Source organism: Gracilinanus agilis, chromosome 5 (genome assembly GCF_016433145.1).
Source record: "Gracilinanus agilis isolate LMUSP501 chromosome 5, AgileGrace, whole genome shotgun sequence".
Lineage (NCBI taxonomy): Eukaryota > Metazoa > Chordata > Mammalia > Didelphimorphia > Didelphidae > Gracilinanus > Gracilinanus agilis.
In genome coordinates, this window is record NC_058134.1 from 289,487,741 (window position 1) to 289,513,254 (window position 25,514).

At 42.6% G+C, this 25,514-nt stretch overlaps 1 protein-coding gene across 1 annotated transcript in view; it reads right to left on the minus strand.

Annotated features, from left to right (window-relative positions):
• Positions 1-3,980: 3,980 nt before the first annotated feature.
• Positions 3,981-25,514, minus strand: part of KRT7 (keratin 7) — a 29,026-nt gene continuing 7,492 nt past the window's right edge. Inside the window, exons 4-9 of the mRNA XM_044679805.1 lie at positions 23,834-23,929; positions 21,054-21,218; positions 13,922-14,047; positions 12,524-12,744; positions 8,411-8,445; positions 3,981-4,453 (exon numbers count right to left, since the gene is read on the minus strand). Coding sequence (XP_044535740.1) covers positions 4,293-4,453; positions 8,411-8,445; positions 12,524-12,744; positions 13,922-14,047; positions 21,054-21,218; positions 23,834-23,929 — 804 coding nt within the window. The 3' untranslated portion in view covers positions 3,981-4,292. The remainder of the gene's footprint in view (positions 4,454-8,410; positions 8,446-12,523; positions 12,745-13,921; positions 14,048-21,053; positions 21,219-23,833; positions 23,930-25,514) is intronic.

A 25,514-nucleotide genomic window follows, 5' to 3' on the forward strand; every position in this document is an offset into this window, starting at 1 on the left:
GCCAGGGATGATGTAATCCATTATAATTTTTCTTGCATGACCTCTCCTTAGCCCTCTGAGCATGTAAGACAATGCTTCAGTGGATCTCTTCTCGACTCAAGTCTGCCTTCATCTTCTGAACTGCTAGTGCCTTGCCTCCAAATTTAGCTTATATTTATTTTGTTCATATTTTGCAAACATGTATATATGTACTTGCCATCTTCCCCAATGGGATGGAAGTTCCTTCAGGGCAGGGACTGTTTCATCTTTGTCTTTGAATTCCCAGAAGTAAGCACAGTCCCTTGAACATAGTAGGCACCAGGAGATCTACTTCTGTCAATATACCTCCTTAATGAATGTTAGTTAATATTTAAATTGATTACAACAGAGGCAGCTAGGTGGCTCAGTGGATTGAGAGCCAGGTCTATAGACAGGAGGTCCTGGGTCTAAGACTAGTCTCAAATGCTTCCTAGCTGTGTGACCCTGGGCAAGTCACTTAACCTCCATTGCCTACTCCTTACCATTCTTCTGCCTTGAAACCAATACACAGTATTGATACTAAGATGGAAGGTTAAGAGGTTAAAAAAAATTCTGCATCCAAGAGCTCTATTTCCTTACTACCTGCTCAGTTATGTTGGTTTTTTGTTTAGTTTAAGTTCTGACCTTCTGTCTTAGTAATAACTTAAAGACACAAAAGCAAGAGGTAGAGAAACAGGGTTAAGTGGCTTACCCAGTGTCTTACAGCTAGGAAGTAACTGAGGTCAGATTTGAACCCAGGTCCTTCAGTACTGGAACTCTATCTACTGTGTTTCCCTCCTTGTTCCGTCTTCTTACTGTTCCCACTGGGTTCGAGGCTTCGGCTGGCCGAGTTGCTTAGCTAGCTTCCCTGTAGGTCCACTCTTCTCTGAAGTTCACATTTTAATTACCAGACATGGCTCTTCTCAACTACATTTACATTCTTTAGAACTGTGTACTCTGTTAAAGTTCATGTTTGTGTATGGGTGGAAATTTCAGCAACACTCCAAGAAATACAAACCTGCTTAACAGTAAGAGAACAGGAGAATTTGGGTAAATCGAGAAGCTTCCCCAAGCTTCTCTTCCTATGGTGCCCCAAGATGACAAAACATCAGTCTATAGCACAATCCTATCACTACACACAGTGACTATGGGAAGAGCAGACACATATATAGAGTATTCCAATAGGGAGATACACATGTAAGTATAGGGGGCCATGCCTCTATATGATTTTTTGGGGTCCTGAGTGGCGTGGTGGCATAGGATGGTTAAAGCAGGAGAAAGAAAATGAGAACAACTAGACTAGTGGTTAGCCCATGCTGTCCCAAAGTCTGTGGGCTTGGGAGTTTATTATATACTGGTTTCAAACAAAGAACACAGCTATGAAGGGGTAACAGATCATACATAACCCATTAAAGTCTAAAGAGTAAACGTATAAGTACCAAGACAATGGCCAAATTCCAACCATCAATTAGTAGGGATAATTCTGGGAGAGGAAATATTTTTATGGAGATGCTCACTTATTGAGTTCTATCTTCCAGGATTATAGGCACCTGGACAAATAAAGTCAAGACTAAAAGCACCATACTTTATCTAAGTATGCAGACTTATCTTAAGTAATGTTTGTTAGGGTTTAGGCTTCTTAATTATCAAGGAGAGGAATCATTAACTCAGTAGATGCTGGTCTGCCACTTCAAAGTTTTCCAATAGGAGTTCTAAGAAAGGTGGGGATCAAAACTGAGTCAAAAGAGGAGCCTCAGATTTTTATCTTAGATGGCCCATTCTGTCTGCATTCCTGACATGCAGTGCAGAAAAATCATACACACAGTTTTACTTGCCGATGATTTTGTAATGGGATCCAGATAAAATATCTGTTACAGACTCTGTTTCTCTAAATGACTCCTAATAGCCTCTTGGAGGGATCAAGTTGATTTTGGATTAACCTACCTGCTGGTACCAGAGCCTTTTGGGGCTCAGGTGACCAGGACCAAACACAAAGACTGCCTCAGCCTGGATTGGTCACATAGGGAATCCAGATAACAGGCCCTAAATTTGATCCTATTTCTCCAAAGGCTTTAATACATAGAACGGCTTCCCACATGTAAGGACTCTGCATGTAACCAGGCTGATGTATGGTTAGGATTGGGGTACATTTGCTGGTCTTTCTCCCACATTTATCCAGACATTGCTCCCCATGTGGCCACTCTCCTAAAACCTCCCATAAAACTTAATGGAAGTTTTTATCTACCCAATGTGGGGTCTCTAGCAATGATTTCACTTTCTGTGTCTGACAGACTCATAAAGGTCTAAATTCTGCCTCCTACCCAACAAACCGTTGCCAGGGATTGGATCTCCAATTTATAGTAAACTGGATTTGGGGAGTGTGACACCCTTTGGTCCAACACCCTTTGGAGCTAAGCAGAACAATCTGCTCTCTTCCCACATGATGAACCCCCAAATATCCCCAAACCCTCTCCCAAAACTGTTCTCCAAATTAAGTACCCCAGATTCTTTCACCCTTCCCATATGCCTTACACCCTACTTCTAGGCATAAACTAGAGCCCCAGGAACCCACTGATCTCTCAAAGAATATCAATAATCACTTTTCTTGCCAAATCCAATGTACTGATTTAAAACCAATCACCATCTTTCCTAGTGTCTCGGTGGTATTTGACACTATTATTCTCTCTCCAGAATCCTGATTCCCTTGGCTTCACACACTTTCCTGCTTCTTCCTGCCTCTATTTCTCTTTCTCATTCAATCACCTGTTCTTCCTTTTCTCATTCTCTTAACATAATTGCTTTCCCAAGGTTGTTTTCAGTTATATATGTAAATCATACACAGAGGATGCCCTTCAATGATGCAAGTGAATATATTCTGCAAATAAGTGATTCATGTGTGGATGAGTCATAGACTTTAATCTTCCTGAGATAATATTTGTAAAACACTAAGCACATGCTTGTTCCCTCCCCACCCCCTCACCTCTCTACCAAGCAACAGATGTGAATTTTCAACTACCTTTTAGACATCTTCATAGATTTTGATTTTAGAATTCGCTTGAACTTAAATTTCATCTACAATATCCCTGACATGTGATTGCTCAGTCTTCACTTATACCCATTTTGTGATGGGAAACCCACTCTCTCTCATGGTGGACCACTCCACTTGTGATTAATTTAAAAGATTTTAAAAGTCTCCCCCTTCTACTGAGCTAAAGTCTGCCTCTATCTAGCTCTAGTCACTGAGCCACCTAACTGCCTGCAGTCAGGAAGACTCTGCTTCCTGAGTTCAAATCTGGCCTCACTTATTAGCTATGTAACCCTGGGCAAGTCATATAACCCAACTGGCCTCAATTTCCTTATTTATAAATGAGTGGGAAAAGGAAATGGCAAATCACTCCAATGTCTTTGCCAAGAAAACCCCAAAGAGATTCACAGAGTCAAAAATGACAGGAAAATAACTGAAAATATATCTAGCTAGCACTGCAAATCCAATATATTCAAAATAGAATTTATCTATTTCTCAAAACCTAATATTTTTCCTGACTTCCCAGTAGCACCACTATTCACCCAGCCAACCAGGCTTAAAACTTTGATGCTATCTTTGACTCCTTGTCAGTCATATTCTCCACTATCAGCTCTGAGACAGCAAGGAATGTTTACTCATCTTTATATCTCCCCTAGCAACTAGCTCAGTGTTCTTTCCAAAGTTAGTATTTAGTAACCATTTATTGAATTAATTCCAGTTTAAAAAGATTGGGACCTGAACATTAGGAGTGGAGGCTGAGTTTAGAAAATAAGAGAATGGGAAATGTATCTGAGCCACAAGTCATCAAAGATTGGATTTTCTCTATATTCCCCAGAGTACTTTTGTTCAGAAAACATTAATATTGATGCCAGTATCACTTACCAAACATCCCATCTCTAGACCCTTGGCATCCCTCTAGCACACCTCTAAGATCAGAACACAAGAACATAGGCAGTAAACCCTCCTGAGCAGAACAACTTTATTAGAGGTTTTGTTTTCTTTTGTTTTGTTTTCAGATACTCCCCATATGCCCCGAGACATGAATCTCTACTTTCTCGCCTGCTATATAGTGGTGAAGGGAAATGGGGTGAGGGTAAGGGAGTATGGAACAAGGGAAAGAACCCATCTACTGATCCAGCTTCTCCTTATCTCTTTCCTCACTATAGCTCCAGAGAGAGGAGGCAGATCAAAAGGTGAACTAGGAAACACGGGGAATATCTCTCTTTTTTCTTGATATTACTCCTCCTTCAAGCCTCAGTTGCTCCTAAGCTCAGTTTCTGATGTTTCTTCGGTTGGAAGATGTGGTCCTGATAGAATAAGTCTTCAAGTTCCCAGATCCAGCTCCACTGGAGAAACCAAGGGCATTGGTGCCCATTGCTCCAGAGAAGTTCACTCCACTGCCTAGATTTCCTCCAATTGAATTCAACACAGCTGAAGAGGAGAGAGAGGAAAGGTCAATATGTCACCACCCCATGATCTGAACTGTGATTTATTTAAATGTTCTCAGTACTACCAGGCAACTCCCTAGGACTAGTATCATGAACCAGGTCAAAATATACATTTTGGAATAGTTGTGAATTTCTTTCATACAAGGTCTCCCTCTTTAACATCTAATCATTGGGAGTGGGTCTATTGAACATCAACTAAAAAAGGGCGTCAGCATGTTAAAACCAGTGGAAATGTGCATTGGATATGGGGGTAGTGTTGAAGGGGGGGGGGGTGAAGGGGAAAATAAAAACATGAATCATGTAACCATGGAAACTTTTTCTAAAAAAATAAAATATTTAAATCTTAAAAAATAAAATAAAGTAAAATTTAAAAGTGTGTCAGAGTAGGAAGTTATTTGGCAATCCTCCTAGGGCAAAGGGCCACTCATTTTTCCTGATTCTTAAGGAGTACCTTCCGTTTTTGTTCCTCTCTGGGAAAAGAAGAGCAACAGCCTTTCCTGTTTCTTTACTGCTTCAGATCTACCTATTTCCAGTGTACCTTGAGTCCAACACAATTCGACCATTCAACCTAAAATGTCAGGGCTGATGAGGATCTCAGAGATCTGTGAGAAGTCACAGCTATGCAATAGAGTACTGCACTGAACTGTAAGTGATCCCATATGAGATGTTGGACAAGATTTGGTACTATCCAAAGCATTTCATTCTATGGTCTCGTGAAAGTCCTGAATGATAATGTTCAAAATTTGTATCAAGAAATAACCATAAATTCCCCAAATGATAAATGGTCAAAGAATATGTACAGGAAATTTCCAGAAGAAGAAATCAAAGCTTTCAAGAATCACATGAAAAATGCTCTAAATTACTATTTTTTGATTAGAGAAATGCAAATTAGAGCAACTCTGAGAGATACCACCTCACACCTATCAGACAGAAAATGACAAATGCTAGAAGGGATATAGAAAAATAGGGACACTAATGCACTGTTGGTAGAGTTGTGTTCTGGTCCAACTATTCTGGAAACAATTTGGAACCATACCCAGAGGACTAGAAAACTATGCACACTCTTTGACCCAGTAATACCACTACTAGATCTAAATCTCAAAGCAATCAAAGAAAAAGGGAAAGCATGTATATATGCAAAAATATTTAAAGCAGCTCCTTTAGTGGTGATAAAGAATTGGAAATTGAGGAAATATCCATCAAATGGGAAATGGTTGAATAAGTTGTGGTATATTATTGTGATGGAACACTATTGTGCTATAAGAAATGATGAGCAAGATAGTGCCAGAAAAATCTTGGAAGTCTTATATAAAGTGATGCAAAGTGAAGTGAGCAAAACCAGGAGAACATTGTATGGAGTAACAGCAATAGTGTAATGATGATCAAATGTGAAAGATCTGATGCTTTGATCAAGACAAAGATCCAATACAAGGTAATCCAAAGAACTTCTACTGAAAAATGCTATCCCACCTGCAAAGACAAAAAACTGACAAACTCTGAGTGCAGATTGAAGCAGACTTTTTTACTTTCCTTATTTTTCTTGGGTTTTTATGTATTTTCTTTTGCAACATAGTTAATATGGAATTATTTTGTATGACTTTACATGTATAATCAATATTATATTGTTTGCCTTCTCAAAAGTGGGCTGAGAAGTGGAGGGAAGGAGAGAATTTGGAACTCAGAATTTTTTAAATGAATGTTAATTTTTTTTAAGTAATTGGGCAACATTTAAGGAAAAAAAATTTTTAGAGAGCCATAGAGATGTTAAGAAATAGATTCTAAGTGGTACAAGATGGTAGTATATGTCTTTAAGAATTGCAAAACATGCTCAGTGTGCTCAAATAAAAGTGCTACCAAATCATGCTACATGCTTGATGATTATAAATGACAGCAAATCCTCAAAACTAATAAGTATAGACTTAAACTCTCAAAGGAGATAGTAAGAATATAAGCAGTATCCTAGTGGTGTGACCATTTCAGTAGGTTTCAGTCCTACCTAAGATAGAGACTCAAGGAGGAAATGGTTTTGGCAGGAATTTAAAAGTTTAAAACCATAGCCAGTCATCCTCAAGAGATCCACAACATGAGCATCTTAATCATATAATACTGAACACGCTGGGGACCATAAGATCTAGGTAGAAAACTCAGCAGAGTCAAGATGTGACATTTTGAATGTGTGCACATGAACGATGCCATCATAGCTGCTGGAGATTGGGGAAGAACCACAATGGTGCACTGATTTGTGTGTTAGCATCTCAGAAAGTGGAGTCAGACATAGAAAAGTCAATTAGTACATTCCTTGAAGGAGGCTGCTCACTTTAAATTCTCACAGAAGCCTGCAATGGCATGTATGGTGATCAGGTTTGGAACTCCAGCAAAGGGATAGATTTATGCTAAGAAACCTTGGTGTGCAAGGAATGCACCAAATAGCAAAGGTTTGGGCAAGTTGTCCTATGTCAAGTAGTTGAAAGACTAGGTGGACTGTTTGGCAGTCTACAAAATAATCCTAGAGAGCACCTAGAACCCTGCAAAGACAATGCATCAATACCAATGCATCATTACTACCCACTGCCCGTTGGAAGTTTCATTGGGCTCCTTGGTGACCAACAGGAAAAGACTGATATGGAGTCAGCCAAGTAGACTCCCCAAAAATGGGGCTAGCCCAGTTGCATGTAGATTGTTGGAGGTGGATATATACTGAAGATGGCTCAGATGAAGAAGAAACTTCATCATGGTACCTACTGGAGTGTCAAGGAAAAACCCTGAGGACTTCTGGTCAAACAAGGTAAGGCAGGAGGGTGGAAGAGTGAAGCTGACATTGGAAACCACCATTGTGCTCTCTAATGCTTCCAGATACATTCCAGATATGGAACAGAAACCGTTGATGCAGCTTGGAGACAGTGATTAATACGCTAGGCTATATACAAGCTCAGGACAGTGATTGCAGAAGGATGTGGAATCATCAGTAAATCATGGAAGAAGAATCAAGACTATGGTGGTGGTGGGGGTGGGGTGGGGGCGTTGCTGAGTGGCTCAGTGGATTGAGAGTCAGGTCCAGGGTCCAGATCCTGAGTTCAAATCTGGTCTCAGACACTTCCTAGCTGTGTTACCCTGGGCAAGTCCCTTAACCTCCATTGCCTAGCTCTTAGCATTCTTTTTCCTTAGAACCAATATACAGTATTGATTCTAAGATGAAAGGTGAGGGTTTAAAAAAAAAAAAAAGACTATTAGGCCAAGGAAAAGTCAGTCACAGATGTAGAATGAGAAAGAAGCTAACAAAGTTTTCTTAGGATGCCCTGGGCAGATAATGGCCATTATTGGAATGCAGATAACATGCACTCTAAGTGTGTTACATTTGATCTATATATTTGCTGCATGGTACACATCTTGCTCTATATACTAATTGTACAAATTATGTTTTTGCATCATGGTCTGTGTTTGGTTATTGCATGCACCCCTGGTACACCTAAAGCCATTTGAGCTTTCTTTTTTCTTTTTTTTTTTTTACCCACCATGACCTGATAACTAGGCTATCTACCTAGTTAGCTTCTTGTGCCAGCAGTAGGGACCAAAGAAAAGAGAGGAAAGGGTTATAAGACAATGTTACAGATAATTCCAGTCAAAGCCCTAGACCTAAATAGGAATATCCATATCACAACTGGGGAGACCCAGGGCACCTGAAGTATTTCACCCTAGACCTCTGTGTTTTGAGTTTCAACTTCAAAAACTAATGAATTGGGGCAGCTGGGTAGCTCAGTGGATTGAGAGCTAGGCCTAGAGACGGGAGGTCCTAGGTTCAAATCTGGCCTCAGACACTTCCCAGCTGTGTGACCCTGGGCAAGTCACTTGACCCCCATTGCCCACCCTTACCACTCTTCCACAGTCAATACACAGAAGTTAAGGGTTTAAAATAAAAAAAAAAAAAAAACTAATGACTTACAGATGTTGACAGCTCCAACTCCATCTCCAGTCAACCTACAATTAAAATAAGAAACACTGGTTAGAGCCTATATTCTTCCAAGGCTTAGGTCCCAGTAGTTTTTCTAGTCATTTTTTGTAACAAATTCATCCTCTTCAGCCTGGACTTGGAGGCTCTTCCTCCTGTGGCTTGCTCCAGTCTTCTTGTTTGAAGCTTAGAGTACACATCTTCTTCCTTCTCTTCCTTTCAAGACCCATTTCAAGCACTAAAACCTTCTTCCATTGATCTGCTCTCTGTTCTCAAACTAAAAATGATTTCTCCTTTGACAATTCTTTTGTTTCAAGCCCCTGTATTATATTATTATATAATCTCATAATCTCATATGTACCTCATATCCTCGCCTCCACTTTGTATCAGCTCCATCTAGCACAAAGTCTGACACATAGTAAGCATTTAATAATTGTTGAATGAAAAAAAAAGAGAAAGAAATGAATGTTCCCACCTATAGCAACCTTGCTCACCACCCCTATCTCTTCTTCTCCCATCTCTGAGTGTTCTATCAAGTTTGTTTCCTAGACCTCAAACATCCTCCCCTGGCATTAATAAACCAACTCCATGCTCCCTTCCTAACTCATTTCCCCCCAGGGTCTATTCCTTCCATCTTTCACTATTCCCTACATCCATCTACTCCACTGTGGAAGCAAGTTGAATTTGGAGTCACTAGGTTTTGAACAATGATATAACCCAGTGGAATTGCTCATCAGCTCTGGGAATGAGAAAAGAAGAGATGTGGGAAAGATCATGAATCAGGTAACTATGGAAAAATTATCTAAATGAATAATGAACTTGGAGTCAGGAGACTTGGTTTCTCCTAGTCCTGGTCCTTGCTGCTTCTTTGTTGGGTGACATTTGGCAAGCATTAAATATCTTCTCTACTCAACTGCTGTTAATGAAGAAAGCATTTTTGAGATGCCATAGAAAGATCTCACTATAGAAACATGAGCACGCGATGTTACTGTTTATTGTTATTATCTTTCCTAGATCTGGTTGCTTGTCCCTTCTCTTCCCCCATCAGACTCTCAAGTTCTCAATGTGCCAGGGATCATTGGAATCCTCCTCTTTCTGGTTTGCCCATTGCTCCTTATCCGGACAGGGCTTTCTCTGCACCTCATCCAGGAAGAAAGAAGGAATTGGCTCTCCATAGTGGCTAACTTGGTGAGGATGAAGGGGGGAAGGAGAGGAAGGAGAAGGGTCAGCCTGTATGATTTTTACAGATGTTATAAAGATTAAAAATTCATTCATGGCAGCTGCCTATTTGTATTGTGACTCATGCTTCATTATAAAGGAGCCCTTGGGCTTGGGGCCTCAATGGCTTTGTCTGTTGGAGAGTAAATAGTTGCTAAGAGAAAGCCTAGCTTGTCCCACCCTTAGATTCATTGCACCCAAGAACGGAAGTGGCTGAGAAAAAAATTGTGGGGATGGGGGCTTCTTATGAAGGGAAATACTAAATGACCATAGTGAAGTCCTTAAAAAGGGCTTCTTGTTGTGGTGGGGTCCTTCTTCCTCCAAGAATAGAACACTGTGTTGGATTAGAACAAAAGCCTTAGGCCATTGTTTCGTTTTAAGAAGTTACTTTATGTCCTAAGTTCTTTTAGCTGTAAATGTGGGCTCTGGGCTTCACAATCTTGAAAATCTCTTTCAGCTAAGAGACTCTCATAGGTTAGAAAATTTGGAGATTGGGGCATTTTAGAAAAAAAAAAAAAGAAGAAGAAGAAGAAGCCAGAGGCAGCTAGGTGGCTCAGCCAAGCCTGGAGGAAAGAGGTTCTGGATTCAAATTTAGCCTCTACCTTAGAACTAAACAATATTGACTCTAAGACCAAAGTTAAGAATTTTTTTTTTTTTAAAACAGTCTAGAGGGTAGATCCTGAGAAGTAGCAGCATTAATGGACAAGATATCCAGATCATTCCCATTCTTTTCTCAAGAGGGAGTGGCTTCTAATTCCTGTAAGGGAAGGAGGAAAGGAAAGGATTCTTCTGTGGCCATCAGATCAGTTGCTAGTCTGGTCTTCCCCTTTCCAGAGAGGCGGTTGATTCCCTCCCTTCATACACACCCCATTTTACCATTGTTGGCAATGGTCTTATCTAAAATTTTTCACTGGAAATGCGTGTTGGCTATGGGGGGAGGGGGGGGGAGTGGAGGGGGTGAAGGGCGGTGAAGGGGAAAGTAAAAACATGAATCATGGAACCATGGAAATTTTTTCTAAAAAATAAAATATTTTTAAAATAAAATAAAAAATAAAATAAAAATTTTCACTGCTACCTGTCTTTTACAGGGTCATTTATTTATCCTCCCACACCCATAATCCCACCCTATTCCCCACTCTCTCCCTCCCCCACAAAAAATAGGTAGTAACTACTCCCAGTCCTACTTTGTCTGATAATTGTTCATAAAATAATATTTAGATCAAGATTTAGACCTGGAGAAGAATGCTGGGTCTAAAGTCAGGTAACGTGCATTCAAATGCTGGCTATGCTGTTTACACACCATCCCCACTCCCTCCACCCCCTGGATAATTTTAGACAAGTCATTTAACTTTTCTGCCTCAGTTTCCTCATATGTAAAATTAAGAGGTTGGAATAGATGGTCCCTAAGATTTCTTTACAGCTCTAAATTATCCTATGATCATACAGCCCAATCTTTTCACTTGACAGACGAATAAACTGAGGCACAAAATGGTAATAATGAATACCTTACATTTGTATAGCATCTTATCCTTTTCAAAGTACAGTGGAAAAATTATCAGGCTTCAAATCTGACCTCAACCACTTCCTAGTTGTATGACCCTGGGCAAGTCACTTAATTCCCATTGCCTAACCCTTACTGCTCTCTTGCCTTAGAACCAATTCACATTATTGGTTTTTAAAAAAATAAAATAAAAGGTCATCATGTTGGAGTGTGAGGACCTAGCTCCCAGTTCTAGCTCTGCCACTGGCTATCTCTATGACCTTGGTCCTCACTTTAACTTTAAAAAGAAAAGAAATAAAATGAATGGGTTAAACTCCCCTTACCAATCCCATTCAGATGCAGCTCCCTTGTCTTTAGACCTGAAGATCTATACCCCATAATTTAGCCTTTGATTATATTTTGCTTTGCCATCTAATTATGTATTTGGTCTAAGCCTTGTCTTCCCAGCCAAACCCTTGGCTACTGGAGTGAAAGGCTAAACGAGGAGGCAGTGTAATATCCTGAAAAACACATTGAACTTAGAACAAGAAGACGCAAGTACAAATTAGATCCTGGATCTACTACTTACTTTATGCGGGCCATTTATTATATTTGTCACTTAACCTCCCTGAGACTGTTTACTCATCTGTAAAATGGGGACAATTGTTACACTATAACCTACCTAATGGAGTTTTTGTGAGATCTAGATGAGATAATGTAGAAAAAATATGGCTTTAAATCTTAAAACTCAACATTCTGCATGTAATCTACATGCATTTGGTCTTTGCCAATGCATTTGTTGATCCCTACAGCCCAATGTAAGCTTTTGATATATCAGAATTGTTCCTACATTATTGTCTTTGCTCACTCTATTCTTTCTACCTTCAATGAATCATCCATTCGTTTATTTAATAAACATTTATTGAGGGAGTCTTCCACCCTCCTCTCTGTTTAGCTAATCCCTATCCATCTGTTGAAGACTAGGTACTTCCAGATAATCAGAGCTTTTGAAAATAGAATAGCTGCCCTGGGGGGCAGCTGGGTAGCTCAGTGGATTGAGAGCCAGACCTAGAGACAGGAAGTCTTGGGTTCAAATATGACCTCAGACACTTCCCAGCTGTGTGACCCTGGACAAGTCACTTGATCCCCATTGCCTACCCTTACCACTCTACTGCCTTGGAGCCAATACACAGTATTGACTCCGAGATGGAAGGTGAGGGTTTAAAAAAAAAAAAAAGAAAGAAAATAGAATAGCCTGCCTATGTGTGATGAACTCCCTATCACTGGAAGCATCCATCACACCTTTCAGGTATGGCAATGGTCCCTAAGAGTCTGGGGCCTGATTATCCCAACAGGTCAGGACAGGAGACCTCACCTCACTGGCCACCCCCAAAGGCCACAATGCCCACCTGCTCTCCTCGCCCTCCAGCAGTTTCCTATAAGTGGTGATCTCGATGTCCAGGGCCAGCTTGACATTGAGCAGGTCCTGGTATTCACGCAACTGCCGAGCCATGTCTTGTTTGCTTCTTTGCAGGGCAATCTCCAGCTCCTCCTGCTTGGCCCGGGCATCCTTGAGAGCCAGCTCTCCACGTTCTTCTGCCTCTGCAATGGAGGCCTCTAGTTTTGCTCGCTGCAAAGGAAAAAGGGATAAATGTAAGAGAAAGGTGAAGAGGAAAGTAAGGGAGGACAAAAGGCAAATTTAAGGCAATAAGGTCTATAAAGATTTCATCTATCTATCTATCTATCTATCTATCTATCTATATTTGTCTGCCTCTATCTGTCTATCTGTCTATATCTGTCTGTCCATCTACCTATCTACCTACTATACATCCATCTACCCACCAATCCATCTATCTATTTCTATAGCTATCTACCTGTCTATCTATCATAGCTGTAGATTGAGATTCATGATAACTATCATAGATAGGCAGAGATAGATAAATTGATACACCCAAACATACCTAGTATTTATATAGAACTTTAAAGTTTACAAAGTACTTTACAAATATTTCTCATCATCAAAATTACTAGGTATGGTTCTGTCCAACAGGTGCTATTTCTGCCTCTCCAGCTATGCCTCTGTCTTCTTCCTTCAGTGTCTCATACTTCAGATAGAAGCTAAACTCCAGGGAGGAAGGCAGTCCCTTCTGTACATCTTATAGCAATTCCAGGCAGAAATGGGTCCCCCCTCTCCAAACTTTCTCTCTCTGTCTGTCTCTGTCTCTGTGTCTTTCTCTGTCTGTCTGTCTGTCTGTCTGTCTGTCTCTCTCTCTCTCTCTCTGTCTCTCTCTCTGTCTGTCTCTCTCTCTCTGTCTCTCTCTCTGTCTGTCTCTCTCTGTCTCTCTCTCTCTCTCTCTCTCTCTCTGTGTGTGTGTGTGTGTGTGTGTGTGTGTCTCTCTCTCTCTTTCTCACTTTCTCTCTCTCATCCTTTCTACCTGAAAAATTCTTTATAATGGTCCAAAGTCCTTACAATTCTTTACAAGGTCTTACCCCCATGATTAAAATTATCTTTTCTCCTTCAGATTCTCAGATAAAGTTGGGGAGGGTATATAGTAGAAAAGTCCTGTGAATGGGTAAAAGGATTGTGCTAATTATTTAGGGAATGCTTATAGGGTTGTGTGAGATAAGAAGTATTGGCAGTGGGTAGGGTCTTTGCAGAGGTGGAGAAAGACCAGAGTTGGCACGGTTTTCATAAATGCTGAAAATCTGCTCGTCCCATAATGCCTGCTGATTTTCATTCTTTTAGGATTCAAAATATTAGGTATTTGGGGCTTGCTAGTCATGGTAGGGAAGGGCCCCCACACTACCTGGTTCTTGACATTTTCAATCTCAGCCTGCAACCGCTGGATGGCCCTGTTCATCTCAGAGATCTCATTTCGTGTGCTTCGAAGGTCATCACTATGCTTCCCAGCCTGGGCCTGGAGAGTCTCAAACTAGAAGGAAGAGACAAGAAAACTGGTGACTAATGAGACTGAATGATTCATTCACAGGGTCAAGAAGGAGGCCCTCAGTTTTCCTGCTCACACACACACACACACACACACACACACACACATACACATAGTCCCCAACAATCTCCAATCTACCATAAAGCCTTTGTCTTGAATAGCCTCATTTCCCATCACCTGCTGAAGTCCCTCCCAGACTTCAAAGCTCAATACAAACTTAGCTCCTCCCCGAAGTCTTCCCAAAGCCCCCTTTCAGTAATGCTCTCTTCTAACTTCACATGGCACTTCATTTTGTAATGTAAAAGTGTAATAATAATAATAATAATAATAATAATAGCTAGTATTTCTATAATGCAACTACTATGTGCCAGGCCCTGTGCTAAGCAGTTTACAAATATTATCTGGCTCTCACCCTGAGAGGTGGGTATTATCCCCATTTTAAAGTTCAGGAAAATGAGGCAAACAAATGTTAAGTGATTTATCCAAGGTCACACAGCTATAAAGGACAGGACCTGAATCTATAATTTTATACCTACAGGAGACTCCTTACTACTGGGAAACTCCCCCTTCCAATGCAGACTGGTGTTAGGGACCAAGACTTTAAGATAAGATAGTCACTCTTCTAAGAATAGATATCATTCACTCTTCTAAGATAAGATATTGATCATAGGCCCAGCCATGCTTGGAGACAGTAAGACGCCACCAGAGATTTTCTATGCTCCCTTTCCGCGTTCCTTTCCCCTTAGTATCTGCCGACCCCCTTCTGCCCTCAGCCTATATATGCTTATCATAGATCTGCAATAAACGAGCCTTGCTTCCATCCAAACAACTCTGTGTCTTGCACGCGAGGTCTCCCCTCTTCTTCCCCTATGGGTTCTTAGGTTGCCGTTTCCCCGGACCCCTCGGTTGTGTCCGGCTGGACCCGGACAGTGGCGCCCAACGCGGGGCGAGGCGAAAACGGCTTACCGGACAACTGAGGAGCAGCTGTCGTGGCCGCGAAGATACGTAAGGGGTAGAGGCTGAGCAAGACGCCTCGAGGTAGGGTAAGTTGTCCCATCCCCCATAGGCATTTAAAAATCAAGAGTGTTTCTAAAAAAAAAAAAAAAAAGTGTGTGTGTGTGTGTGTGTGTGTGTGTGTGTGTGTGCAAGGAAAGTGGAAGGAATACGTGTGCATGATGGGAAAAACACTCTCGAAGGAAACAGTGTTCGTGACTGAACTAAAACATAGTCTTAGGGAGAGAGGCATTAGAGTAAAAAAGAAGGACCTGTTCAGGTTTTTCTGCTTTATAGAGCAGCACTGCCCTTGGCTCATTTTGCATAGCACGGGCATTCATCCGCTCACTTGGGACAAAGTAGGTAAGGAACTTAATGGCCTTTTAAGAGCCGGCAAGGAGATTCCAGATGATTACTTTTCTTTCTATGGCTTGATTCGTGACATCCTTAAAGAAGCCGACACGAGTCAACAAGTCTCGCACCTCCTCAGCTTGGCTGAGGATGCTATCTTAGAATCTAAGATAAAAAATGAAGAACCAAACTCGACTAAAGAACAGAGCTCGCCCCTCCAGGGGAATGAGCGTCCCTCGTCTCTTTCAGAGGAACCTATCAAAAATCCCTCCCTTGAGGAGCCCCTTGTTCCCTCTAAGCCCAGACCACGCCTTTATCCAGTCCTATACAGGGACCCTCCTCAAGATAGCACACTTAATCTGGCTTATCAAGCAGAGCTAGAGGAGGAGACAGCCCACTACCATAACAATGGCCCTCTGAGGAATAGACCTCCTCCCTATAACCTCCCATCCCCCACCATCCAACTTGTCCTCCCACATGATTCCTCTGACTCCGAACAGGAGGAAGAGGGGGAGGAGGAAAGCGGATCCTGTGGAAATTCCAGGGCCGCAGATACTTCAGGCCTCCCCCACCATCATCGGCCAATTTATAAAAAATTAAAAATTAAGCACATTAAAGACCTGCATTCGGCAGTTAAAAATTATGGCCTGAATGCCCCTTTTACACTCTCCATCCTAGAAGGGCTTGGAGGAGAGGGACACATGCTCCCCTCTGAATGGACCAAAGTTGTGCAATCTGTCCTATCCCGAGGGCAATTTCTAATCTGGAAGGCAGAGTTCCTAGATAGGGCAGAAAATCAAGCTAAGCTTATAGTTGTAAAATTCGCCCGTGAATGCCCCTCTAACCAGACTCCCACCCCCCTTCAGGCTCAAGCCCAAAGACCACCTCCCAGCGTTTGCCCTAAATGTCGAAAGGGTCGGCACTGGGCTCGAGATTGCCGAGCCAAACCTCAGAACTTTTCCCCAATGTGGGGCTCCCATGGGAGCCCCTGCCCAGTTCCCTTACTCGAGCCACAGCCGGCAGCGCAGGCCTGGACCTCTGTGCCGCCTCCACCCGAATATTGATCCCTGAAGAAGGCCCGGTAGTCCTCCCCACCGGCAAATTCGGACCACCGCCTCCTGGCATGTTTTTCTTGGTCATCAGCAGGACGCTCACCACCTTACAAGGTGTAGTTGTGCATCCCACCCTTGTTGATAACGACTACACAGGGGAGATAAAACTTATCATAGAATCTCTGCACGGTCCTATTACCATTCCTGCCGGTAAACGCTTAGCTCAGGCCCTCCCCCTCCCCATGATAGGCGATTTTCCTGCCGCAGCCCAAAAACGAGGTCCTTCCTCACCCGGCTCTTCCAACATTTATTGGGTACAACAACTTACTGAGTCCCGGCCCACTCTGCAATTAAAGATCAAAGGAAAAACCTTCACAGGGCTGCTGGACACAGGGGCAGACTCTACTGTCATCTCCCAGGCTCATTGGCCCCGAGCCTGGCCCCTTCAACCCTCAGCCACCCACCTGTCAGGAATAGGTCAGATCCAAGATACCCTCCAAAGTACTAAGCTCCTCCATTGGCAAGATACTGAGGGCAATAGTGGCACTACCCGTCCCTATGTAGTCGCGGGACTCCCCGTTAATCTCTGGGGCAGGGATATTCTAGCCCAGATGCGGCTCCTTATGGTTAGCCCCAGTGATGCTGTCACCACCATGATGCTGAAATCTGGGTACCTCCCAGGCAAAGGCCTTGGCAAGAACGAACAAGGCATCTTACACCCAATATCCCCCCCAGCCCAAAACGATAAAGGAGGACTTGGGTCAAAAAATGTTTTATAAAGGTCACTGATCCCCCTGCAATCCAGGCAGATAAGATCACCTGGAAGTCCAATTCCCCTGTCTGGATTGACCAGTGGCCTCTAACATCTGAGAAGGTTCAAGCTGCCCTAATGCTAGTGCAGGAGCAACTCTCTCTTGGACACCTTGAACCTTCCACTTCCCCATGGAATACACCTATTTTTGTTATTAAAAAGAAATTGGGGAAATGGAGACCTCTACAGGACCTACGTGAGGTCAATAAGACCATGCTACCCATGGGGGCTTTACAGTCAGGCCTTCCATCCCCGACTGCTATCATTTTCCATTCCCATAGTCAATTCCCCATCCCCCTCATTGACACAGCTCCAAGCTCGTGGCTTTAGCATTGCCCCAGATAAAATTCAAACTCAAAGCCCAAGAAACTCTTTATCCATTAAGTGGCAATCAGACTTTGCTTCTTGCTCACGCCCTCTTTGTTCTCAATTTCCTCACGCTGGATGCCGAAGGGCGTTCCGCTGCTGATCGTCACTGGAATCCGCATACTTCATCTAATCTGGCCACAGTCCTTTGGCGTGACCCCATCACGGGCCTCTGGTGTGGCCCCGACCCTGTCATTATCTGGGGAAAGGGCTCCGCCTGTATTTTTGATAAAGCGGCTAAAAATGCCCATTGGATTCCATCTAGACTGATTAAACCTTTCGCCCCTGATACTAACCCTCCTAAGCCAGGGAGAAGTCCTTTTCTTCTTCCTTTTTCAGAACCACAACCCTGACGACATCACAGATGGGACCTCAGATCCTGAACTCGTTTTCTCTGGCAGTTTACATCATCTACTCCACCTTCCTTCCGGTCACCACTTCCAGTCCTCATCTCCTGGTCCAACAACGATGGGAGATCATCAATCCAGTTAATCAAGCCATCATTACCTCCGTTTCTTCTTCCCAATGGCCCCAATGGACGTGGTTTCCTTCCATTCCGGTCAATCTTTGTGCCCTAGGCGCCCCCCAGATGTCCTCAATCCACTACTGCGCCCCCACCTTCCCTGGCGTGCCTAGCCTCCCGGATTACTGGACTCAATACACTCAGTTTCCTCTATATGGCTGCCCTGGCTTTGATCAGCCACCACACTGTGGGGACCAGACAGACGGATTTTGTGCAGCCTGGGGATGTGAACTGGATATTGGATCCAGGCAAACCAGGATTTGATATCAATCCTAATTGTAATCCCCTCATTATCACATTTACCAACGCAGGGAAACGAAGTGTTAAATGGACAGATGGCTTGACTTGGGGTTTACGACTCTATAAGAAGGGCGGTTTTGATGATGTTCTTCTTTTCACCCTCCACCTCCATGTGCAGCCCCTCATTGTTTCTGTTGGTCCTAACATCATCCTCTCAGATCAACGACGCCCTTTTTCCCCTAACCCCCAGCCATTACCGGCTCCCACGTCTCTCCCCATCCCATCGATCCCCCTTTTTTCCCCTTCATCTCCGAATACCTCCTCCCAGTTACAGCCCCAGTCACAGCAAGGGTCCCTAAATATTCCCGGTACAGCAGACAGATTTTTATCTCTAGTATCAGGTGCCTACACTGCCCTGAACGCCTTCAGGCCAGATTTGACGATTAAGTGCTGGCTCTGTCTGAGTCCACAACCCCCTTACTATGAAGGCATTGCCTATATGGCAGAACCCAATGAAACAGTTCTAGCTTCCCCGCGCTGCGCCGCCTTTTCTCGCCGTCTCACTCTTGCTGAAGTCTCTGGCCATGGCCTTTGTTTAGGCACCATTCCCCGATCTCATGCCCACTTATGTAACTCCACCCTTGACCTCCCCCCTTCCCCTTCCTTTTTGGAAGCCCCGAATAATGGCTTTTGGGCTTGCAATACTGGCCTCACCCCTTGTATATCTCTTCTAGTTTTCAATACCTCCTTTGAATTCTGTGTTCTTGTCCAGCTATGGCCACGTATCTCTTTCCACACGGACGATAGTGTGGCCTCCCTCCTCTCCCCCTCTCCTAGAACACGTAGGGAACCCTTTACTACTTTAGCTATCCTGTTAGGACTCGGCGGTCTTGCTGCAGGCATTGGCACTGGCACTACTGCCCTTCTCCAGACCCAACACTTGGCCGCTCTTCAGAGGGCCATGACAACCGATTTAGAAGCCCTCGAAAAGTCTGTCACAGCCCTGGAACAATCACTCACTTCTCTGTCAGAGGTAGTCTTACAGAATAGGCGCGGTCTTGATCTCCTTTTTTTAAAAGAGGGGGGATTATGCGCAGCCCTCAAAGAGGAATGTTGTTTTTATGCTGACCATACTGGCGTAGTAAGGGAATCTATGGCAAAGTTGCGTGAACGGCTAGCCCAGAGGAAAAGGGAAGCCGAGGCACAGGAAGGATGGTTTAATACCCTTCTCAGAGGTTCTCCTTGGCTCTCCACTTTAATTCCCACTATTATTACACCTCTCTTTATATTTTTATTGATCTTAACCTTTGGCCCTTGGGCCTTCCAACGTCTAACGAAACTCATCAAAACTAACGTTAACTCAGCCCTTGATAAGTTCCCTATGGTTCAATACCATCGTATTGAGATGATGGACACAGAACAACCTGGCAGCACTCGTTTGCAGTTTTCCAGCAGGGCGGTAACCCAATGACGGGAGTAGCACAGGTCCTCAACCCTTGATGGTTGAGTAACTCCCCCTGTGTAGCCTAAGACAGGGGCCGTCGCTGCCAATCTCACTTATGGATTGACCAGGGAACACAAGGTGTCTTAGGAAAAATTTCTGGTGTTAAGACAGACTTGGATTGAACAACAACCAAAGGTTAATAAACTTATTCCTTAGGCCTTTCTATTTAAAAAAGAAAGGGGGAATTGTTAGGGACCAAGACTTTAAGATAAGATAGTCACTCTTCTAAGAATAGATATCATTCACTCTTCTAAGATAAGATATTGATCATAGGCCCAGCCATGCTTGGAGACAGTAAGACGCCACCAGAGATTTTCTATGCTCCCTTTCCGCGTTCCTTTCCCCTTAGTATCTGCCGACCCCCTTCTGCCCTCAGCCTATATATGCTTGTCATAGATCTGCAATAAACGAGCCTTGCTTCCATCCAAACGACTCTGTGTCTTGCACGCGAGGTCTCCCCTCTTCTTCCCCTATGGGTTCTTAGGTTGCCGTTTCCCCGGACCCCTCGGTTGTGTCCGGCTGGACCCGGACAGACTGGCACCATCTCTTCAAATTATAGTCTTATATAATTATAAGACAGTTGACTAGAACATTGAGAATCATTTGGTCAGGGTCATACAACCAGTGACAGGCCTTCTCAGCTCCAAAGTGGACACTCTATCCACCAGGCTGTATTGTCCCTTTATTGTACTTGAAGCATACTATTCTGTATTATAGGTATCTATTTGTCTCCGCATATTCCTCCAATAAGATCCTCTTTCTGTGACTTATCATGGAAAGGACTAGACAATTGTGGTTAAGTGACTTGCCCAGGGTCACCCAACTAGGAAGAGTCTAAGGGCAGATTTGAACCCAGGACCTCTCTGGTGCTCTATCCATTGTGCAATCTAGCTGCCCTATCCATTACATTTCTAATAAGGATCTTTGCTGCATCCCCAAAAAAGAGGAAATGAGTTATACTGTGACACTATGGACAGAGGATTCCTTTTTGGGGCTGACTGTTATCCTAGGAAGGCTACGGCATCTTCAGCCTTGAAGGTCAAGCATTTGTCGATTTGAACTGAGCTAAAGAGGTCAGGGGAATTATTAGAATGATCCCTGCAGGGCCTTGCCAGGTGGAAGATTTGAACTAATCCCAAAGCCTTTGTCACCTTAGTCTGGTACCAGGATTCGGCTTCAGCCCGGCTGCGGTTGGCAATGTCCTCATACTGAGCTTTGACTTCATCAATGATGCTATCCAGGTCCAGGTTCCGGCTATTGTCCATGGAGATGACCACAGAAGTGTCTGAAATCTGGTTCTGTAGCTCATTCAGCTCCTGTAAAAATATGGGCAGTCACAGGCAGGGTCCTGCAGGTCTCCTCCCAGATCCCCTAAGCCCATCAGCCAAAGTTAAGAAGAAGAATCAAGAGGAATGCAACAAAGGAAAGGCAACAAATGAGACAATAAGAGATGGAGATACCCAAAAAGAGACTGAGAGAGATGTCAAGAGATGAAGGAGACTCAAGTGAAATAATGAGAGACAAAGAAATTAAAATAACCAAAGAGATATTGAGAGAGAAGTGAAGAAAGAGAGGGGACAGATACCAAGAGAAACACTGAAAGAGAAATGGAGATGACAGGAATAGTCATACTATAACACTTTAAAAATCTCCAAAGTGTCCAGGGGTTATTTCCTTTGAAATTCCTAGTAATCATATGTAGCAAGCATTATGGGTATTATGACCCCATTTTATAGAGGAGGAAAAGTGGACACCAGATAAAGATGAGGCCCAGAAAGATTAAAAGACCTGTCTGGTTGGAGGTAAAATTAGAATTCAGGTCTTCCTGATCCCAAGTATAGCACAATACTAAAAACAGATACCGCAAGAGACAAACAGAGACCAAAAGAGATGTGAGATAAATAGAGATACCTAAAGATACAAGGAGGCTTGGAGGCCAAAACTGATGGGAGAGAAACAGAGATACAAACACATAGACACAGAGGTTATTGTCAACACATTCGTGAATTAAGGTCCTGCTTGTATTTCAACTGTAAAGAAGATAAAATAATAAAAAGTATGATATAAATAATATAAATGTATTATATAATATATTTATAACATACATCTATATGAAGACATAAAAATATAAATATTAAAATAATATATTATTACAATGGTGGCTGGGGTTGGAACATGCCAGTAATGTGTGATTCCTACAGACTGGTTGAAATTCAGACATAGCAGACTCTAATGGAGGCTGGAAACTAGAGACTAAAGCCAACGTGTAAAATTGCTAATGAAAGTATTAATTGAATTATAACTGGTCCCAGGAGCTAATAGTCCTCCTGAATATTACAAGCCTATTCTCTGCACTTCCATCAAGACCCCCAAAGAACAGTCCAGTTGATGCTATGAAGTGTCCGTAGCTGCACAGGGAAAAAAGAATGAATAAAAAAGAGTGAAGAGTGTGAGGACTGATGAGAAGGGACGAGTGTGTGGCTAGCAGGCAGTGTGTGGGAAAGAATCAGCAAAAATGATGCTAGGAGAGAGGAATATGAACCAAGAATCAGCCTATCTACGACCTTTGGGAACCCTTATTGACCTCACACTTCACATGAAATATTTGTTCCAAGTATAAATATTGAACCCATTCCATGCCTATTTTATCTGAACCTGCCTTTGAGCTTCCACACATATTAAGAAGCTGGAAGAGTCTCCTCAACTTCCCCTCAATCCAGGCCTATATATAACTCCGTAACTTTCAAATACTATCCCACATCGCCCCCTTCCCTCCCCTCACACATACCCTTTTCACATTTCCCCTCCCCTCTCCCCATACACACCCATATGGCATAAGTGCCCCTACCCAGTTTCCTCTATTCCTTCCTATATTCTCAATATCTAACACTACATATAAAATCAGAGCAGACTTCAAAATGATGACCCCACGTATGTGTAGCCCATAGAGGTCTGCCTTTGGCTTCCCACCTGCTGACCCATTTCCTTATTGATTCTTCCAAAGATCTAGGGAGGAATTTCAGGTATTTGCGAGAAGTACCTAAGGTATGTAAGGAAAATGCTCTGCTATTTAACCATAAACTAAGAGAAATGCACAATTACCCTCAATTATCTCTGATAAGTAACCCAGAGAATAAACCAGAAAAACCACTTTTCACATTTGCTTTCTCTCTGTAGGTGCCTCTCTCAACTCCCAGAATCTCCTGGGCTTAAACGAACATCAGGGCTAACAGCAGAATCACAAACAAAAGAGGTAGAAAGAGTTCAAACATTTAGCGAATGATGCTAAAACCATCCCACTGCCCTTCAGAAATCCCACTCAAAGTTCCTTAAGGTTTTCTTCTCCATAGAATAAGTTACTCTCACAAAATGCCTCTTGAGTCCTCAGAGATCACAGATAACTCATTCAGGATCTCAGGCAGGAAGTTCTCTTAGTCCTTTCTCTAAGGGCTTCACAGAATGTCTTTCAGCCATGATTGTTAAATCATTCTAGAATTACGATTAAAACTCTAAGTCCCCAAGAATGCATTCCTTCTTAAAGATACAGTAACAGTATCCCTAATCTCTGTGTGAAGGGCTACTGGAGATGCTGTTACATAGGACTGAACGTTTAGAAGATATCTAGTCCTTTCACTCCACAGAAGAGAGAACTGAGATAAGTGGTTAAAGTACTTGCCCGTGGTCCCAAAGAGTCAGGATTTAAACTTGAGTTTCTCCAAATTGACACTTCTTTCTACTGCTTTATGGAGGGGGAGAGGGAAGGGAGCGGGAGGAGGCAGAATGAAGGGGAGAGAGGAGGGAGAAAGGAGGAAGAGAGGTCATCATTAAAACCCTCCAAAAGGTGTCTGGTTAGATGTCATCCTGCTCAGAGGCAGAGGCTAGATCCCCTAGTCTTCTGATCCGAAGAATCTCAGATCCTAGAAGTCCTCACCATTTCATAAAATGTTCTCAGGAAGTTGATCTCATCAGTCAGAGCATCCACTTTGGCTTCAAGTTCTACCTTGGTCATATAGGCACTGTCCACATCCTGAAATAGCAGAGAAAGGAAGACACCATGAATTCACAAGACCACAAGCAGCCACTTGGAACAACTCACACCCAAATGACTAGACATGCTCTTTCATTTGTTGCACTGCTATTTAAAACCATATTTTGTACATGTCCCTTTGCTTGAAGACAAGCTGTAGAAGCCACCAGTCTCCATTATAACCATGTGCTACTGAATGTTCTTAATTATAGAGATGTTATGATGTAGGATCGTAGTATCAGGAGCTGTAAGGTCATATAGTCAACCCCCTTATTTTATAAATGAGGCTCAGAGAATCATAGTAACTCAGGTCACACAGATAGTAAACAGTAGAGCCATGATTGAAATCCAGATCTCCTGAATCCAATCCCAGAATTTTTTCTATCTTTACCACTATACATACTTGATAGATGATCTTAAAACTCGATCTTATTGGCTAAGATATCTTGAACCTCCAAGCCTGGCATCTAGCTACTTCCTAAAGTTCAAATTGGAATTAGACTCTCAGTTCCATCCCTGACTTGCTTGAGGATCTTAAGCAAGTTGCTTTTCCTCTCTGAATCTATTTCCTTATCTGTAAAAATGGTTTAAAATAAGCCTTATCCTGAGGTCTCCACAGAGGTGTTAGAGGATTGAATGAGAAAATGGAAATGAAAGTACTTTCTAAAGCAAATTAAGTGTCTTACAAATGCTTATTGCTTACCCAGGTAGTTGTTAATATTACTATTGTGTGTATTACATATGCTTTCTTCCATGTGGAGATGAGGATTCCGGACCCACCACCCTTGGGACTCGTGCTTTGTGTGGTTTCTCCATCAGCAAAGATGAGTGTGTGTTGAGCCAGCCACACTCCCTGAAGAGCACTTATTCATTTGTAGGGTACTTGGCCAAGACTAGGAGTGCAGCCCAGAGTACAAAATAGCAACCTAATCCACCAAGGACTGGAAACCATGACCCTTGAGCCATTCCCACCCTGCCCTACCCCAACCAGACTGTTGGTCTTGGGGGATGACACTGTCTGTCCTAGTCATGAAGTTTTATAGACATAACATCCAAAAAAGAAAAGACTTTAGAGATAATCATTTTACAAAAGAGGAAGCTGACTTGTGCTAGAGAGAACAAATTAGTGGCAGAACCAGAACTAAAATGAGGTCACCTTAGGCACATAATTCACACTTACATAGCATCTTGAGGTTTATCAAATGCCTTCCTCACAATAACCAAATGAGGGAGGCACTACTACAAGGCAGTCAGTTAGTCAATAACCATTTATTAAATACCTACTGTGTATCAGTGCTAAGCACTGGGAATCTAAAGAAAGACAAAAGATAGCCCTTCCTCCCAAGGAGTTTACAGTCTAATGGGGAGACTAACAACAAATAAAATGTATATGGGGCAAATTAGAGAAAATCAATTGAGGAAAGTAGCAGTATTAAAGAGACTCAAGAAAGACATGTTTAATCTAACAAGCATCTAATAAATGCCTGCTATATAAAAGATATGTTGACAATTGCTGTGGATCCAAAACCAAAATTACTTCTGCCTTTAAGGAATTTATTCTACTTACTTTGTCCCCAATTTCACT